Source organism: Naegleria gruberi (genome assembly GCF_000004985.1).
Source record: "Naegleria gruberi genomic scaffold NAEGRscaffold_52, whole genome shotgun sequence".
Taxonomy (NCBI): domain Eukaryota; phylum Heterolobosea; class Eutetramitea; order Acrasida; family Naegleriidae; genus Naegleria; species Naegleria gruberi.
The window spans coordinates 309,840-328,702 of record NW_003163275.1 but is presented as its reverse complement, the minus strand read 5'-3'; the positions used below and the strand labels follow the sequence as shown (position 1 = coordinate 328,702).

The 18,863-nt window shown below is 34.8% G+C and overlaps 6 protein-coding genes and 1 pseudogene across 7 annotated transcripts; 3 read left to right on the top strand and 4 right to left on the bottom strand.

The window, feature by feature from the left end:
* Positions 1-1,764: 1,764 nt before the first annotated feature.
* Positions 1,765-4,829, bottom strand: NAEGRDRAFT_44734 (peroxisomal acyl-CoA oxidase; the record flags this gene model as incomplete). Its single annotated transcript, XM_002672587.1, has 3 exons — positions 1,765-1,781; positions 2,992-4,443; positions 4,493-4,829. The coding sequence occupies 3 exons, from the start codon at positions 4,827-4,829 to the stop codon at positions 1,765-1,767; spliced, it is 1,806 nt and encodes a 601-aa protein (XP_002672633.1).
* Positions 2,305-2,398, top strand: NAEGRDRAFT_t572 (annotated as a pseudogene). Its single transcript has one exon. The product of its transcript is annotated as a tRNA-OTHER (tRNA).
* A 1,375-nt stretch (positions 4,830-6,204) lies between the features above and the next one.
* On the top strand, positions 6,205-8,309 carry NAEGRDRAFT_81181 (uncharacterized protein; the record flags this gene model as incomplete). Its single annotated transcript, XM_002672658.1, has 3 exons — positions 6,205-7,694; positions 7,738-7,865; positions 7,906-8,309. 3 exons carry the CDS (start codon positions 6,205-6,207, stop codon positions 8,292-8,294), a joined length of 2,007 nt encoding a protein of 668 aa, XP_002672704.1. The 3' UTR covers positions 8,295-8,309.
* A 261-nt stretch (positions 8,310-8,570) lies between these two features.
* NAEGRDRAFT_52154 (uncharacterized protein) lies at positions 8,571-9,194 on the bottom strand (the record flags this gene model as incomplete). Its single annotated transcript, XM_002672586.1, has 1 exon — positions 8,571-9,194. One exon carries the CDS (start codon positions 9,192-9,194, stop codon positions 8,571-8,573), a length of 624 nt encoding a protein of 207 aa, XP_002672632.1.
* A 779-nt stretch (positions 9,195-9,973) lies between these two features.
* On the top strand, positions 9,974-12,368 carry NAEGRDRAFT_81180 (uncharacterized protein; the record flags this gene model as incomplete). Its single annotated transcript, XM_002672657.1, has 1 exon — positions 9,974-12,368. The coding sequence occupies exon 1, from the start codon at positions 10,170-10,172 to the stop codon at positions 12,366-12,368; it is 2,199 nt and encodes a 732-aa protein (XP_002672703.1). The 5' UTR covers positions 9,974-10,169.
* A 218-nt stretch (positions 12,369-12,586) lies between these two features.
* NAEGRDRAFT_72357 (uncharacterized protein) lies at positions 12,587-14,796 on the bottom strand (the record flags this gene model as incomplete). Its single annotated transcript, XM_002672585.1, has 2 exons — positions 12,587-12,654; positions 12,783-14,796. The coding sequence occupies 2 exons, from the start codon at positions 14,794-14,796 to the stop codon at positions 12,587-12,589; spliced, it is 2,082 nt and encodes a 693-aa protein (XP_002672631.1).
* A 1,229-nt stretch (positions 14,797-16,025) lies between these two features.
* On the bottom strand, positions 16,026-18,378 carry NAEGRDRAFT_52151 (uncharacterized protein; the record flags this gene model as incomplete). Its single annotated transcript, XM_002672584.1, has 2 exons — positions 16,026-16,199; positions 16,252-18,378. 2 exons carry the CDS (start codon positions 18,376-18,378, stop codon positions 16,026-16,028), a joined length of 2,301 nt encoding a protein of 766 aa, XP_002672630.1.
* Between the last annotated feature and the right edge of the window lie 485 nt (positions 18,379-18,863).

Below are 18,863 nucleotides of genomic sequence, written 5' to 3'. Positions count from 1 at the left end.
ATTCACCCAGTGATGATGATGGTGTATCAGCATGTTGCTGTTGTTGTTCTTGATGTGTTGTGCGTAATAAATTTTGATTTATTTCATCAAAATAAAATTTAAAAACGCTTCTCTCAGTGCTTAATAATAAAGCAACCTCTTCAATTGAAGAAGATGACCATCTTGTGGATGAAAAACCTCTCTAACAAGAAGAGATGAAGAGGAAACCTCGCTGATGATCCTGAGGGTACTTCCAACTTGACAAATACAATAATAGTAATATTTTTGCCATCTCTCCAATCCAATAATCATGTTGAATCAACTCCATACATTCTTGCTGTTGCTTTATATTCAATATAGATGATATACTTGATGATGTTGATGCAGGTGAGTTGTTATTGTATTTTTTTAAGATTCCTTAAATGAACCTTAATACAATACTGACTCCAACTGACAAGAATAAGTGCTTCCGCTCCTACAAAGAATATTCAATATTACCCACTTTATATTTAATAAATTATACAATATCTTGATAATTATATGAACAATATATGATTTTTATTGTCGGAATCATCACTAAATCATGCTACCCATCCAGAAATATCAAAGGGTACATTTCAATATCACTCTATTGTATGAAAGTGTATAAAACTCACCCAAACCCCACCAACCCAAACCCAATGTATGAAGAGGTGGTGGCACCTCCACCAATCCAATCAAAATAGGAGAATAGAGTGGTGGTAAGATATTCTACTTTCCAAAACAAGGTTGAACATCTTCCCTCAACAAGATGATGACCATTCTGATGATGGTATGTTGAAAGAGCCCACAAAAAGCGTGAAACCACTTCTGAAAACAATACTATCCAATTGAAGATCATCTTGGTGATGTTGCTGATGTTCCATCTTCAATAGGAGAGTAATTCCAAAATTTACTGTTAATCCAATAAATTCCAAGAAATTATACAACAATGATGGCCAATTCACCCAGTGATGATGATGGTGTATCAGCATGTTGCTGTTGTTGTTCTTGATGTGTTGTGCGTAATAAATTTTGATTTATTTCATCAAAATAAAATTTAAAAACGCTTCTCTCAGTGCTTAATAATAAAGCAACCTCTTCAATGAAGAAGATGACCATCTTGTGGATGAAAAACCTCTCTAACAAGAAGAGATGAAGAGGAAACCTCGCTGATGATCCTGAGGGTACTTCCAACTTGACAAATACAATAATAGTAATATTTTTGCCATCTCTCCAATCCAATAATCATGTTGAATCAACTCCATACATTCTTGCTGTTGCTTTATATTCAATATAGATGATATACTTGATGATGTTGATGCAGGTGAGTTGTTATTGTATTTTTTTAAGATTCCTAAAATGAACCTTAATACAATACTGACTCCAACTGACAAGAATAAGTGCTTCCGCTCCTACAAAGAATATTCAATATTACCCACTTTATATTTAATAAATTATACAATATCTTGATAATTATATGAACAATATATGATTTTTATTGTCGGAATCATCACTAAATCATGCTACCCATCCAGAAATATCAAAGGGTACATTTCAATATCACTCTATTGTATGAAAGTGTATAAAACTCACCCAAACCCCACCAACCCAAACCCAAGTAGAACCAAACCCACACACTCAAAGAAAAGTTACAAATATCAAAGAAGAGTAATAATTTAACAATTTATTCATTGGATCATATTATGTGTTCATATCATAAATTGTTTGATGCATTGTTCATCAACACTCCAACAAGAGAACAAGTTAAAAATCATCCCGAACTATTTGAAAATATTGTTGTTATTGAATTTGAAAAAGAAGACATTGATCTTGAAGATGAAAACACCATTGAATGGTTGAAATCTAACAACCTCTAACAAAGAGTGAGTATTGGCACGGCCACCTTTTAATAAATACCATTTACTTATTCCTTAATGCTCTTAATGATGTCGGAATAAGTGCGCACCGCAATTAAAGGTAGTTTCACAACTATTCAACTCACTACTATTAAGCAATAGAAAATTAACAAGTTTAACACCAATTCAAATACGATATACTTTACAATTACTGAATTAAATGCAAATATTACAACGTCATTTTGTAGAGAATTAAGTTGAACCTATGCGATTTTTCACCGTTTGCCAAATGGTTGCGTATTTTTTAGAGCGCAGAGTAATATCCATTGGTTTATCAACGATTGTCTTTTGGAGAAATATATTTGAAATATTTATTGTTGAACCAAAATAAAAAATAGTGGTTATTTTTTCTTGACAGTGTTCGTTTAATTTTCCCTCTAATATATTAGGGTGAATAGTTTCAATCGGGAGAAACGCAAGGTTGTCATGCATTTACACTTGACCATTGCCTTGAGGCGGTAGATCAAAACTACCTTCGCCCTACTCAAATTTATTCTTATTTCTATTTGTTCTTATGATTTTGATTTTGTGTTTAATTTATTTCATTCGTTAGTGAAACTCCTATCAGCGAGGAAAGCAAATTGCAGTTGACCAGATAAAAGTAAAAAAAGTTTGTTTCACAACACAAAGATTTTGCTATTAGATGAAGCGACATGTGCTCTAGATACTGTGGGCCAACCAATGCTAAAGTTTGTAAACATTAAAAAAACGAGTTTATTTTGGACATTGAAAAAACGATGGTAGTATATTAATGTTTTGAAGGTATACAGACATTGAATAATACTGTTGGTCTGTATTTTATCATATTTTTTAGAGTTGGTTGGCCCACACTGGATCTGAAGGTTGTCAGAGTTCAGAAGAATCAGGGAGTTTTACAAAACATTCGAAAGTTTGAAACTCCCATTTAAATACAGTGCCAAGATTTACAAATTTATTTCCATCACTTGATTAACATCTTCATCAGATGCAACGTTCTTTCTCTTCATAACTACATCAGTTTGCATTTTACCAATCAAATCTGAATTACCCTTATTTCTTGTAAGAGAATAATTGAGAATGTGATGGACATAATTACCATGATCTCTCTTAGCAATTGGTGCATCCAATAGAAAATCAGGAAATCCAAATGAGTCAACAAGAGAAACAGCATGAACTCTCAATTCTTCACACAACCATTCAACCATATCGTGAATGGCTGAGAGTTTGTTCTTCTTGATGAGGTCAATAAAGTCTCCAACATTCTTAGAAATAATATCCAAAGCATACAAGTCTCCCATCATTTTCAAAATAGGTTTAAGTTCTGGATCTTGAACTTGTTCAATGCCATGTAAATAATCGTGTAAGGCAACTTGCTCAACATAGGCTCTACCTAATCTAATTAATTTAGGGAGAGATTCACCGAATGCACGGAAAATACCTTGTTTCTTCTTGTTTACATTAATTTCCAATGCACACTCTTGTAATAATTTTGCAGTTCTATACTCGAAAGCTTGCAAATGATAATCAGAGTTTCTCAAATGTTTCTTACTTGACAATCTGGTAATGAGTGGATTTCTTTGAGCCATACCACCAACTTGCTTTCTAATATACTGAACTGAATCTGATATCAGCTCACCACTAAACTGCTTGCTGAATTCTTTCAATAAATATCCACCTAATTGTTGAATTAATACAGTATTGTCACCCTCAAATGTTTTCAAAACATCGTGATCATTACGAAGAGTTCCCAAACGATTATATGCAGAATAACCATGTCCACCACACATTTCTCTCAATGTTTGCAAATGAGTTTGAGTATCCCAAGACATTGCAGCTTTTACACCAGCAGAAAGGGCATGAATTTCTTGCAATTCATCATCTGAAACCTTTTCCAAATGTAATCTACAATACTTTTTCACAACATTTCTCTTAATAAACTCAAAAACGTAAGAAGAGGCAATTATTGGCATTAATCTTGTTTTGTGAGATTTGTAATCGAGAATTGGTTGTTCTGGGAATTCTTTACCTGCAGAAAATTGAGTTCTCTGACTTGCATAACGTGTGGCAATCATGCATCCAACTCTTCTGCAATTCAATGATCCACTTACAATGGTAACTCTTCCAGTAATTAATTCTCCAAGAACTGCTGCAAATCTTCTTCCTGCACTATCAAATTCAGATTTGTATGACTTGCTTTCTAAATCAATTCCACCAAATCTATCCAATAAATTATCGTATGGAATTCTGACATTTTCAAACTCTAGGAATCCATTATCAACTCCATGCAATCCAATCTTATCACCACAATCTCCTGCAATGACACCTGGCAATAATTCCATACTTTTTGGATCTCTAATTGGACAAAGAAAAGCATGAACACCATAATCCTTTCCTTTCAAAATGAGTCGAGCAAAAACAGTTGCCATTGTAGCATGACAAGCAGCATTTCCGAGCCACCATTTAATAGCTCCCTTGTTTGGTGTATTGAGGACGAATTCATTTGTTTGTTCATCAAATATGGCAGTGGTTTTCAATTCTCTAACATTGCCTTTAGAATACATTAGAATATTCAAAATAATATCAATTTAAATACTCACTTCCATGTTCAATTTCTGTCATTGCAAATGCACCAGGTAATTCACATCTTTCTGCTCTTTTCAAGTATAAATCATGATGTTTCTTGGTACCCAAGTTCATAATACTACCAGCAAAGAGAAGTAATTGAACACCCAACTTGACATTCATTGAGGCATCAATAATTCCAGCTTCCATTCTTTGAAGAAACAGTTCAGGATTCTTTTTCATATCTGTTACATTGAAATATCCAGATTGACATAGGAATATAACTTGTTTCAAGGCAACTTCTCTTGCCTCTTCCTTAGTAATGTTGATACTCTTATGAAGCATGAGTGGTGTATCAAGGAATTTATACATTTCCTTTTTATCAAAGCTAGGACTGAGGAATGAAGTCATTTTCCTAACATCAAACGTATGTTTATAATTATAGGAAATACTACTGTAACGATCACCTTCATCATTGTATGATGTCAATCCTCTTACAACGTTAGATTCAATCAGATCGGCTGATTGACTTGAAGGGAGTAAATGATTTAAATGTACAAGTAAACGTCTCTGGGCAGTGTGATTGCTGCCAATTGATGGGTTGGACATGATGAAGAAGAAGCAGTTGTATAAAAGAGTTTGAAGAAAATGTAATAAGGTGTTGATGTTGTTTTTTTCAAATTATTTTCTATCCTATTCTCCTTCTAATAATAAATAAATTACATAGTTACTACCAGCACAGAGAATAGTAGCGACATCTCTTGTTACAAAATTGGTGCATGTTTATTGTAATAGTTAGTTCCCAAGCTATGGAATTATTTCTTGAGAATCAGCGCGGATACTTAATAGAAAATTGTGTTAATTCTCCTATGGAATGCATTGGCAGATTTGACAACCATACTTGTTGGTTTGATAACCCTTCTTACAGTACAATTTACAAGTGTGAAGATAGGGTGGACAACATTTACATAGTTGGCATCCGTTCTTACTCATCAAATTGGTAGAACATTTAATGTTGCACGGCTTTTTACTGCAATGTTTGTTGTTGTGATGCTTGTTGCACTTGCTGCCGATATTCAGTGACTCTACGGATGATGAGCAAAATAATAGAACAAGTACTACTACTATTGATGCTACTAGGAATAACAAGTGATTGCCTCTCTTCATATTATTATAATTGTAATAATAATAAACTGTGTGATATGTTTTTTAAATTATTATCATAATGATGATGAGTAATATTACTTTTAAAATAGGTTGTAGGAGATGATGATTTCAACGATCTACCAATGGGAGTAGAATAGTTTATCTGGCATCACGTCTTTTATGGTTTTTCGTCATGTGATGGTAATTTTTTTGATTTTACAACACGATTTGAGGAGGATCCAAAATGAACAAGTGGTAAAAACAAGTCCTGCTTGGAACTACTTTGGATCTCTCTTTAACAACATGTTCCTGTAACAAGACATAAATATTATGAAGAAGAATTTTGTTTTACCTTCCACTTAATAGCTACACAATATTTTCAAACAAAGCACAAAATCATGAAATTATTTAACATCTCTGCGTGTTGGAACAAGTTCAATCTTGTAATGATCACCATAAAAATAGCTTCAAATTCAACAAGAAAAAAAATTCTCATCTTGTTCTTGGTGTTTTCCGTTTTGTCATCGATCAACAACAAAACAACTTGATTATCAACATCTTCATCATCAAATTAGTATATTATATTTTGTTACATATAAAAATGTCCAGTAGTAGTGTATTGACAAAGGAACGTCTCTCTGAATTACTTGGAGAGTTCAAGAAGGGTGAAGATCCTGTTGTTAGAACGTTTCGTATTGTCAATTTTGGTCCTGGAGAGTTAGAGTTGGACATTAATGTTGATTTTTTCGGGTTGAAAGAGTTTCTTTGTCATATTGTTAAAGTTTCCGAAGATTTGATCTGTGCAACATATGATGGAAATGAGGAATATATTGAAATACAAAATGGTTTGGAAAATACAATCAAAACCTTCATGGATAGTCTCGTCCAGAAGAGAGATGACTACTTGATGAATGAAGTCGGAACACCAACACCTGGTACTGGAAAGGGAAATAGTCAAAAGATTTTCGACCTTGATGATGATGACATGGTTGATGATTTTGAAGAAGATGGAGAAATGCAAGATCAACTCACTTGCCATGTTAATGATGCAAAAACTTATTTTGATACCAAATTTGTTTCTCTTATCAGTCAAATTTACAATGTCAGACTCAATGTTATTGTTGATGACATGACTACTGAAATGAAAAAGGAGTATGGTATAAATTCTCAAAACAATTGGTTTACCATGTCAATTAACTTTGCTCCAGATTATTTAACTCACGACACATCACCAAGAGTTCAATACAAACCAGAGTTGGCTCACTTGAGAAGTGGTTTTGCTGAACAAATGGAACACGTTCTCACTAAATATATTGATTTTAGATGGGAGCAATTAAAGTTTGACAAGACAACTAGATTTGGTGCTGCAGATTTGAAATTAGCTCAATGGAGTTCAAAGACTACTCAAAAGGAAAAAAAGGAAATTATTAGCAAATTCCTCAAGGAAAAGAAGATTCATACAGCTAAAGCTCTTGCTTTGTATTATACCAATGTTATTCCAGAGGCTGCCGAAGAATTGTTGAGAGAATGTGGATATATTCAACAAAATTTGTACACTTACGATAAGGCTCTCGTTTCAGGACATGAACCAAAGACAAACTTTATATTGGAAATGTTGACCTATCTTGTACTCAGAGTACAATCATGTAATCACTTTTGTTGTGGTTGTGATGATTCTATTGAGTGCCACGATTTGCTCCCTGTTTCACAAGAAAATAGACCTGTTATTTGTACAAAATTCAAATGCCAATTTGAGTATATCGAACTTGGTGTATGCAATTCCATTCCAATTGTCATTTGTCCCTCATCTATTCACACTGATATTTTAGAAAATGGAGACGTCGTCGATATCATGGTGAGTATGGCCTATTCAGCAGCTACCAGTGGTAGAAAGGAACTCATTTTCGATCCATTCCCAGAATATTTGATAAAGGGATCCACAAAGAACTTTAATTCAGTTGTACAAGCTCTCGACAGACTTCCTTCTATTGCTGAAATGAAAAATCACTGTGAAAATGAATCTGAACTCAGAAAGTTTTTACATCCTGAGGCTTATGAAATTTTGAGATGGCTATTGAGTTGTAAGAGATGGTAAGTTGGAATGTTTATTTTTATATTTAAAACTATTGAACAGTGCTATTGTAAAAATGCCCGAAAAGAAGAGAATTCAAGAAATGCAAACTCAATATCAATACATAATGATGATGGATAACCCAGAAAAGGCTGCCACCTTCTCTCAAAACAGAAAGAAGTATGGTTCTTGTAAGTATTATTATGCAATTAATTTTTAAAAAAATTATAGACTGGGCATTCCATGGTTCAGCCATCGAAAACTTCCACTCCATTCTTAGAAATGGTTTGGTCAATGCTTCCAATACCAAGCTCATGACCACTGGCGCAGCATACGGGCCTGGGGTATACATGGCCAGAGAATCAGCTACTAGCTTTGGTTATTCAAGAATGGGTACTTCTTGGGCCAAATCTCAATTTGGTAATGTCAGTAATTTGCGTTGTGTTATGATTTGTGAAGTTAACAAGGCACCTGGTGTTCCAACTACTGCTTCTCCTTACTATGTCGTTCCACAAGCAGAACATATTACTACTCGTTTCTTCTGTTTTTATCCTAAATCTGATACAAATGTAAATGTTATTGCTGATAACATCAAGTGTTTGAAAGATTTTGTTGAATAAATGATATTTAGCTCCAGATCTTTCTGTACCTAGATACCTCTCAACAGTAGATACTATTCCACTTTCACTATTGGAAAAATTGGAATTATTAAGAAAAGGTTTTGGACCTGTTGTCACATCCAGGTTCATTATCTGGGTTAATACCTCTCTGCCTACCACAGGCAGGCTACCACTTAGTGGTTGTAGACCTCGTCTCTCAGGTCTTTTCGATATAAGCGACGTTAATAATTTAGCTCCAGATCAAAATTGTTCTCTCCACATATCTGCATGACTTTGCTAGTTTGGATATTCCATATGATTCCTCACCTCAGAGTCAGAAATGTACGGAGGTGTCAAGTCTGAATAAGATGTTTTTTTGTGTCTATTTACAGGATTCAAAATAAATGTTAGAGACATTGGATAAATGTACTCGAATATTGGTAAATGCCTCACTTCCTGATAAAACTGAGGCCATTTCTCAATTCCCAAGTCCTCTTTCGATTCGTAGAATCTTCTCTTCAATGTTGAGAAACTACACCCCAGTACCTGACTTGCCAAAGTTTGAGGTAAATGCAGCACTCGTAACAAATCATACTTGGCAATAAGTTTTCTTTTTGATGCTACTAGTGGTTCGTCATTGCATGTAAAAACATGTGTTTCGTACTTGATGGTTTTCCGAGACTTTTTAATCTTGTGATGATCCATGTTGTTGTTAGATGTTGTTGTATTACTGGGAGATGAACTCGATGAACAAATATCAGAAGAGGATAATACAGAGTTTGATTCATGTGGCCACATGGTTATTGATGAAGATGATACATGTGTCTTATTAGTTGGAGACTTTTTTCTATTTACAACCTTCTTTGGCGAAATGTCCATGTCAAGCTTAAGGTTGACACTTTCAATGGATCCAACAGTCATGTTGTTGGAGTTCAGAGATGATGATGTTGTTGTTTGCCTTTTAGCCACCACTTCTTGTTGCTGTATTGCACTACTTTGAGTCATATAAATTCCACTGCAGCAGATCTTGTTTGTTTTTTTAATAAAATGGTTAGTGAGTGTAAAAATTCCAAACAAGAAACGCAAAGAGCATCAAGAAGGACATTTGCCTCATTCCAAACAAGAAGCTAATTTCCTTTAATTTATCCTTTCCGCACTCTTTGTTAACAAGCAAGGAAGAACACTAACCAGTCGATACTCCTCCTCACCTCATTGTGAGGACTGAGGAATTTGATTGATTGAGGTTAGTGGCTTGCCACAGAGATCATCATCCTATGCTTCCTTTCAGTCAGACAACATTAAAATATTAAGGAGGGATCTTGTCCGATTTGGTACCGATGGCAATAGCTATGGTTCCTTAATAAGAGTTCCATGTTGGCGGGAAAAATGAAATCCGTTGTTTTGAATTCTGTCTTTGGCAATTTCAAACTCATGTTAAGGCAATAAACACACAATTGGCCTTGACTCTTTAGGTGAGATGCTCCATTTAAACACTTATTTAAGGATGGCCGTGTTGGACCTTTTTGGTTTCCTTTTGATGAACCAAGAATGTCATTTATTGAAGCAATCATAATAGCCACAACAGAATGTTCAACATCAATCTCATCAACTGGCAGTGGAAAAGGAGAAAGATTAATAGGAATATTCGGTTTTATAATTCAATTTTAAAATTTAAATTCAAAAAAATTATGTGATGAGTGCGCACGATTTATTTCATTGTTTTAATTTTTAAAAAAAGAACCTCCTCATATCTTCTTCATTAATATTTATTCCATTAGTTTGTAAATAATACATCCTCACAAAATAATAGAATAATAGGTTCATCATCACACCTAATAATAATTTTTCATCATCATTTTGTTCATTCCGTGAGAATAGCAAAAAAATAGCATCATCATGATTAATAATAATAATAGTGAAGAAGATTTATCGGCAACTAGTATCAATTCTAATGAAGAGGATTTTAATAGTACAACAGCTGAAACAACAGTTTCTTCAACTACCACGACAACAATAACAACAGAAGATTATAATGCCTTGAAAAAGAAGAAGGAGACTTTTCCTCCATGGAATCCAACTCTTCTCACTCAACTTGTAAAGGAGTCGGAAGATGATTTTGATGTTTTTGGTGGTGAAGAGAAGAATGATCAACAAGAAACTAGCTATGAACCTTCTGCCTACTTGAGTAAGATTGAAAAGTTGATAAATTCAAAGGAGAAACTTCCTGTCTCTTCGGAGAATACCAAGAGAAAATTCGAACAAGCATTTATTGAAGTGTGCGATAGAGTGAAGGAGAGATTTTTGCAACAATTTGTGGATTTGGAAAAGGAGTACAATTATTTGAAAGATGAATTGTATGGATATGAGAATGTGGCAGACGATACAAAGGAATGTGATTGTGTGGAAATGATGAGATATATTGATTATTTGGATCAAAGATTTGGAATTTCATTTAACGAAGAGGATTTTGATGTTCATAAATGTTGTTGTGGAGATGTCATGTGTTATTGGAATAGAGCAAATGCCTTCTACAAGACAGCCTGTAAAGATACTATGAATTCTGACATGAGGTTGTGTCTATCGGCAGTGAGCGACATTACCTACGTGCTTCAACATTTAGATGAGCAATACGAGGACAAGACTTTTGTGGCAGTGAAAAAGATACAGGCCTTGGAAAAGAGAGCTTTATACTTGTGCGATTTGGTCTTTACTCTTGGTAACAACTCGACTACCTACTCTGTTCAGAGGTTTGAGAGTCTGGTATTTGGTGATGATGATGAATTGGACAATACAAAGAGTATTAGTGCTAGAATTTCCGGGAAATTAATTTATGAATTGGCTCGTAAAGATATCAAGGAGTGCTTTAACTTGTACAAGTCACATCTACTCAGGTTTGGAGGAGAGGAAAATTACAGTATTGTTACGAAAGGATTCGAAAAGGTAAAACAGACGGATTGTAATTGTGTGGATTATTTAATGCTTCCATCTCACATGTTGATTGAGACAATGCTGTCTTTGAGTGGGAGTATATTTTGGTCGTATGGATGCTTTGCTATGATGGAATCTGAGCGGGCCTATTATTTCAAATTAGCAAAGACTTGCCTCAAAATTAGTGTCAAGATCTTTCCAAATTATAAGAATTCAATTTTATACTCCATTTACCTACGTGATCAGTTAAAGTATAGTGCCAGAGTAAAACTGATTGATTACGCAATAGAATTTCACGAAAGAATTACAAAACCAGAGTTTGAAGGTCCTGAGTGGTTGTCAGAGAGATTTTACAGAGAATGCCTTTACAATAGATTTTCCAGTATTTGTAACAATGACTGCCACGAGGATGGTAGCTTGATTACTCTTTACAACAATAAGGCTCTACAGTTAAAGCTAATGGGAAGGTTGAACGATTCGGCAGAAACCTATCAGAAATTACTGGACAAGTACATTCTTCCTGAATACAAGAAATTTGAGGACTTGAAGAAGCTAACTCGAAGAGCTAAAAATACAGAAGAGCTAGCAAGAATACGTGACTATAAGGTGCTCAAACAACAACATGCCTTTATTATCAATAATAGAGGATTTACATTTATTTCTCTGGAAAAGTATCAAGAGGCCATTAATGATTTTTACAATGCAGACTTGTTGGATGAAACTCAGCAAAACTATTCACACAATCTCGGATTTGCCTACTCTGCTGCTGAGGATCATCTAAATGCTGTACTATGGTATACTAATTGTATAGATCGTTTTGGTAATAATATTCAATTTTCTGATGACATCAGTGACACGTATAGAAATAGAGCCATGTCTTTACTGGACTTGAAAAAATATGAGCTTGCCATTTTGGATTTCAAGTATTATATTGATTTTATCTATACAAGATACGACTCGGATGATATGGGAGAAAACATTAAAGAACAACTCGCAAGCTCATTCTTTTATATGGCCAGATGTAAGAGTGAAATTGGATTAATATTTAGTGGAATGAACGATTTGTTAATTTCGAGAGAAATCAATATAGAATTGGATTTATATGATCATAATGAGTGGGGAGAAGAATTTAATATAATGTGTAGGCGATTCTTCTTTACAATTTAGGGAGAAGTAAAATTTTTTATTCATTAATATGTACAGGTCTATCAACATTTAAATAGCTTCTTATAATCTTTGCAACATTTGAATGATAATTGGAGAAATCATTTGTTTGGGTGGAGAGGTTGGCCATTCTCTTTACCACCTTATCAGTAGGACATTCATCTTGATAGGAGAGTAAACATTCACGAATTGAATTGAGTTCTTCTGTAGGAATAATTGAATCATTCTCTCTTGCTTGAAAGAGCTTCTCCACACTTAGAGTATAATCGTTGTGCTTGGAGTTTTGCCTCTTTTGTTCCAATTCGTAGAGCCACTCATCATTCTCAACCAAATTCTTCTTTACCAATTCATGAACAGTGAAGAGATTTCCATCCTTATCTTTAACTCTATCCACTGGTCTGAAAACAAATTGTTTACCATGTTTGAAAGTGATTTGATCAGTCAAGACTGGAGTTTCGAATTGTGAGCTCATGAAACACAAATCTTTTGCCCTTTCAATCACTGTGCCAACAAGAGCAAAGTATCTTGTTTGTTTGTTTCCAACATTTCCTTGCAGTGAATTTCCAGAGGCAATGCCAATGGAATTGATCAACTTTCCATGACCATTTCTTGTCAAATTATCATTCAAATGACCAATTCCAGCAACAATCTTCAATGCAGTTTCCAATCCAATATTTGAAACTTGTGGTCGATCAGCAAAAATCACCAAAAATTCATCATAACTCTTAATTTGTAAATCAGCTCGAACTGTTTTACAAATTGTTGAAATTCCAGTTAAAACCTTAGAAATTGTTTGTGAAAGTACATCAGGATCTGAGAAATATTTCTCATTCATGTTATTAATTCTGACATTAACAACACAACATTCCTTGACTGATAATCCCAATTTAAACATGTCTCTCTTCTTGTCATGATGGGAACTGATTCTTGATTGAGTTTCAGATTTGCGATTGGATAAATTAATGGCACTTGCACTTTCTCTTAATGATGAATCACCAGGAGGATCCTTATCCTTATCACAAGTATCATTATTCGAATCTGATAATTGATTCAAAACTGAATCAGGAAGAAAAGATTTAAAATCTTTCAACCACTGAACAGTTGCAGTTAAACATGCATAAATATTTGCAGCTTCTGAGAAGAGTGACGATCTTGGCTTAATATTTGCCAAATCAAGCATTTCAATCTTTTTAAAATCCTTTTCGAGTTGGACGAAAGGATTCGTCACCACATTTCCAATCAAAACACTTATCAAAATACCTAATAAACAAACACCAACTGTAACTCCCAAAATGATGTAACTGCTTACAATGATACCTTCCATAATTTCACTCTCCTCAAAGACAAGTGTCATTCTCCATTTAATATTCTCAAACACATACGCACTAGAACTGATAAGATAAGTGGTTTGTCCAATGGTTAGAGTAGTTTGGAAGGTTTCAACTTTACCCGAAAGTTCATGAAACTTTCTCATAATTTCTCCTGCATTGTGCTGGGAAATGTTGACCGAGTGAATTCTTTGGAGTAAAAGTTCTGGAATGTCAAGGGAGGAACCAATTACATAATCTGTGTTGAATTCTGAAACAATGACAAACCCACGTGTCAAAACTTCAACACTTGCCAGGAATTTTCCTATTAAGGTTAGTGAAATGTTGACTTTTGAAATACCAAGTCTTTGCTTTGATGTAGTATTCGTTGTGTTATAAATTGGAACAGAGAAGAATGTCTGCATTGAACTGTTAATCACTTGATAGACATTTCCAAAAGCACCTTGAGGATAATTTTGGAATAAACTCAACGATTCAACATAATAGTCCATTTTACCAACTGGATAGGCAGGAAGAATCAATCCATACGATTTTACAACTGCTCCAGTATCTGAATCTAAAATCCATGTAAGGAAATTTTCTCCAGGATTCTTCTTTGCCCAAACGAAAGATCCCTTAGTTTCGTCCACTGTAACTGCTTGCATTGCATTTAAACCACCTTCACCATAACATAAGTTAGCAAGTGTAATGTTATAAACTCTCATTTTTGAAAAGACATATGGCAAGGCACTGTCATCTATTTTGACATACTTATTATGGTAATCATAGGCCATTTGCTGAGCTACTTGCTTGGCAGGTACCAATTGACTATTCAAGAAATTCGAAACCTTTTCTCTAATATTCGAAATCAATACATTAACTGCTTCCATTGCTTGATCCTGATTGACTTTGTATGAAGTTATCCAAATTGACAAGGCCGTCAATAATACAACACTCATAATGACAATAATCAAGAATAATCTAACCGAAAGTAAAATCCCAAGAATCAGAGGCCTCTTTTCCTTCTTCTCAGCGACCAACAATTGTTCCTCCTCTTCAACTTCTTCTTTTTGACTTGCTTTCCAACTGGATTCTGCATTTTCTGGAACGATTCGTCTAGTCATTTTGTTTTAAAGAATTGAGGCATCAAACAATGGAAAGAGGTCATTTTGATAGATGCTCTCTACTATTACCATTACAAACATCATTTGGCATCAGGATAAAAGAAATTACTTGTTGTGGATCATTGTTTTATTTTTGAGGTGATGGTAGTTGACAGAGAGATGGATTGTAGAGTTTGGTAAAGATTGAAAAATGGTACTCTTCGCTCAATCCAGAGAGGTATTTAACAAGCAGAGATCAAAACTTGGAAATGGTCATAGGGTGCGTGTTTATACTATTAAGGAAGTGAGCAATTAAGGACATTACCTTAACTATTCTTGCTTGTTGTTGGCCGACCCTGTATAATTATTAGAAGCCAAAGAAGCCAAATGTCAAACTTTACGATTTCGTGCTTTTACTGGTCTAGAGACTCCCTTCAACAATTAATTCACAACATCAACATTCACAATATAAAACCAATGGAGTAACTTGAATTGAATTTTTATTCAATGTGAAGTGGTGTTTCATTTTCGGTATCCAAGAAACTTCTAATAACCTTAATTAACACTCGTGTAACTCACACCTGACAAGAAGCTGGCAATTTGTTTGAGTGAAATATTGACTTTTGAAAGACCAAAGTGGAACGGAGTAGAAAGTTTGAATAAAACTACCAAGAACCGGATACCAAAGGCCCCATCTGGATAAGTCTTGAAGAGTTCCATAGATTCTTTATAACAGCTCTGTTTGAAAATGTTCAGAAACCAAAATATAAGGTGCATCAAGTACTTTGGTTGTAAAGTTTTGGCCGGAATTCTTCAGAGCCCAAACCATCAAATTCTTGGATTCTTCAATGGTTATAGTGTAATACTATATAGTATGGAAATTGATTGAATTCACCTTCACCGAAACACATGCAAGCCAATGTAACATTAACGACATTCACCTTGGGCAATGGTCCAGTTTGGTTTCTATTTGCACTAAAGACCTTTTCACACACCATTTTGGAGGTGATCTTGCGAGTTCGGTACATTAAGCGAAATAATTCAAACTCGAGTCAGGTCTTGAAAACAATCCCTAGGTTAGTGTGCATCTTGAGAGATTTGTCATATGCCATATTTGAACTTGGCTGAGAAGTGATCTTTTCCACAAATTTGATAAGATTATATTCCTTATTTCATATTGTTATTTATGGCAGTCGTAATCCAAGAGATAATATTTGGTCATGGGAGAGAAATCTGTATGGGTTGTTTATTTACAACTGGGCATACTTGTTAAGAACGGCATTTCTTTCAGAGTCTTCACATTGACCTTTGTATTTCATCTTGTTGGTGTGACACCATCCCTTCTTGCTGTCATAGTGATTTGCACCATCAACAGAAGCTCTACTCTTTTCACAGGTTCCATCGTTTGGTAATTTCAAAACAGCCTTTAGAATTGACATAGTTGGTAAATTGAGTTTTAAAAAATAAAATACTTACATTAGCTGGCAATGAACACCAAGACCAATCCTTATATTGAGTGTAAGAGTAATAGAGAGCTTGACGAGCAGCAACTGGAATAGAACTGAGCCACTTACTGGCGCCATCATAGGTCAAATCAGTTTGTTTACCACATCCAATTCCAACAACTTTACCAATACTAGCCAAAACACCAGCCAAACCAGATCCTCTGTATGGAGAACCAACAGATTGGATAATTCTTCTAGTTTCACCAGCCAAAGTCTTCTTTGAGGCAGCAGCAACGTCAGCATGAGTCCAATAATAAGCAAATAAGTGCAATGAAGCAAGACCACCTTGTGAGTGACCAACCATTGAGAATGAATCAAAGGTTTGACCAAGTTCGAAAATCATACTGGCAAATTCATCATTGTTTCTGTTGGCATTATGATCACTGAAATAGACAGCATTGGTGAAATCAGAGCTTGGGAATGGAGCATAACCAGAACAATAACCATGGATAAGCAAGACCTTGTGTTGTGTTGAAGAGGTAAGGCTCTTAGTGGCAATTTCAGTTGGTCTTGGACCAAACAACATTGATTCAGTAATGACACCATCAAACTTTTCCATACCTTCATGAGTGTTTAAAAAGTAGTTAATATCAACTGGTCTAGCATTGTACAAGGTATGTTCTGGTAACTTGATATGACAACTAGTCAATTCAGGAAGAGTTTGATCAGCTTTGGTAATAATATTAGAGGTGGCAACATCTTGAATATTGACATTCTTCAAAATGAATGGAGCAGAAATAACTCCATTAGATTGTTGTCTAGCCAAAGCAACCCAAGCCAAACTCATTTGGAGTGGCAAGTAGATAAGTCCTTCTGGGCATTCAGTACCGTCACACTTTTCAGCAATGGCCATACCTGAAACAAAAGCAATTGGAACACTTGATTTAGCATCACCGGCAGAGTAAACTTCAGCATAGGCCTTGAACTTTTTACCTAAAGCGTCAGCATCTAATGGCTTGGCAACCAACTTGACGTCGACCATTTGTGAGGTGACATCAGCAATTTGAGCAGTTTTAACAGAAGGAGCATTGAATGAGAAAACAGCATTTTGAGTCAACTCGAGTGACTTTTTAACAATTGAAACAACATGGTGTGTACTTCTTTCAAATTCAACGAGATCTTGATTAATGAGACGTGAGATATTCTTTACGGCATTACCCTTGATAACACCCTTGACTGAGACAGTGATAACATAGTCACCAGCTTCTTGAGCATTGAGAGCAGCAGAGTAAATTCCATCATTTTCCATACGATCACCCAAAAGACCATTATCAAGCATGTTGATAGAGGTTTCTTGACCACTTGGTGACAAGATTTCCATTTGAGCACTCAAAATTGTTTCATCAGTGGCAGTGGCAAAGACACGAATTGGTCTTGGAATATCATTGATTGCCTTAACTGGAGTTACATCTTCATCATACATGAAAGTTTCAATAATGACATTTTCACCAACCAATTGATTGTCATATGATTGTAATTGAGTATAGGCACGAAGTGGAGATTGATTATAGACCAACAAGTGCAATGCTTCATCGTCATAATAGGTTGGAGCTGAAGCAGGTGCATCAACAAAAACATTTACAATCCATTCATCAATATAATTACTTCCAATACTAGTTTGCTTGCTCTTTTGATTGATTTTCAAACGACGAATTGAGTTGGCATCAAATCTCAAAGTTTTTGAAGGTAACAAGTTATTTTCACCATCTGAGAAGGCTCCAAAACTTTCCTCATCAACAACAAAACTAGCCATTGAAGTAATGTCAGTACCATGTTGATCCAAAACTTGAACACGCATACTCTTGACATATTGTGAGAGTAAGGATAAATCCACTTGTTCAGAACTATCAACAGCAACACGAGCACTCCATTCATATTGATGTGTTGTCGAGGCCTTCAAGCTCTCACTCTTTTTAAACTTCTCTACATATAAATAAAAGTCTGATTGAATAGCTCCTTCGGAAGGCTTTGGATAAGCGTGAAGAGAAAACTCTGATGGTGGTCCTTGTAATTTTTTAAAGTATTTGGCGGGAATTGTTGGCACTGCTGATTTGGTTCTAGTAGTAACAGCAGCAGTAGTATCAATACCACTCACCATCAATGTTGCAAGAAGAATACAAATCAACAAGAGTGAGTTCATCAAACCGACTCTTGATATTTGAATTGACATGATTTTTTTAAAGATGGAGTAAGCCAGTATTGTTGGGTGAGTACTTTTTTGAAACCTGACACTGAGGAGTCGCTAACGTTTAGGTCTTGTTGTTGATGATGGTTCAAAAAATCATTGGTGGTAGGATATTTTATCTTTCATTACTGTCATTGGGTTATAATGTGAAGATGATCTTTAGATGATGAAAAATATCAAATAAATATCATCTTTAATTTTATGTTCCGATTGGTTGGAAACTATTGTTGTAATCTTTCTTTCATTTCAAATTTTCCTACTGTGAATTCTTATGAATTGAAATCATTCACATATTTTGATATTTTTATGACAACAAAATATTTCAATATTTTTGTAACAAGACTAAATAGTTCAATTTACAATTTCGTGACCAAGATTGAAAAACTAAGAAAAAAAAT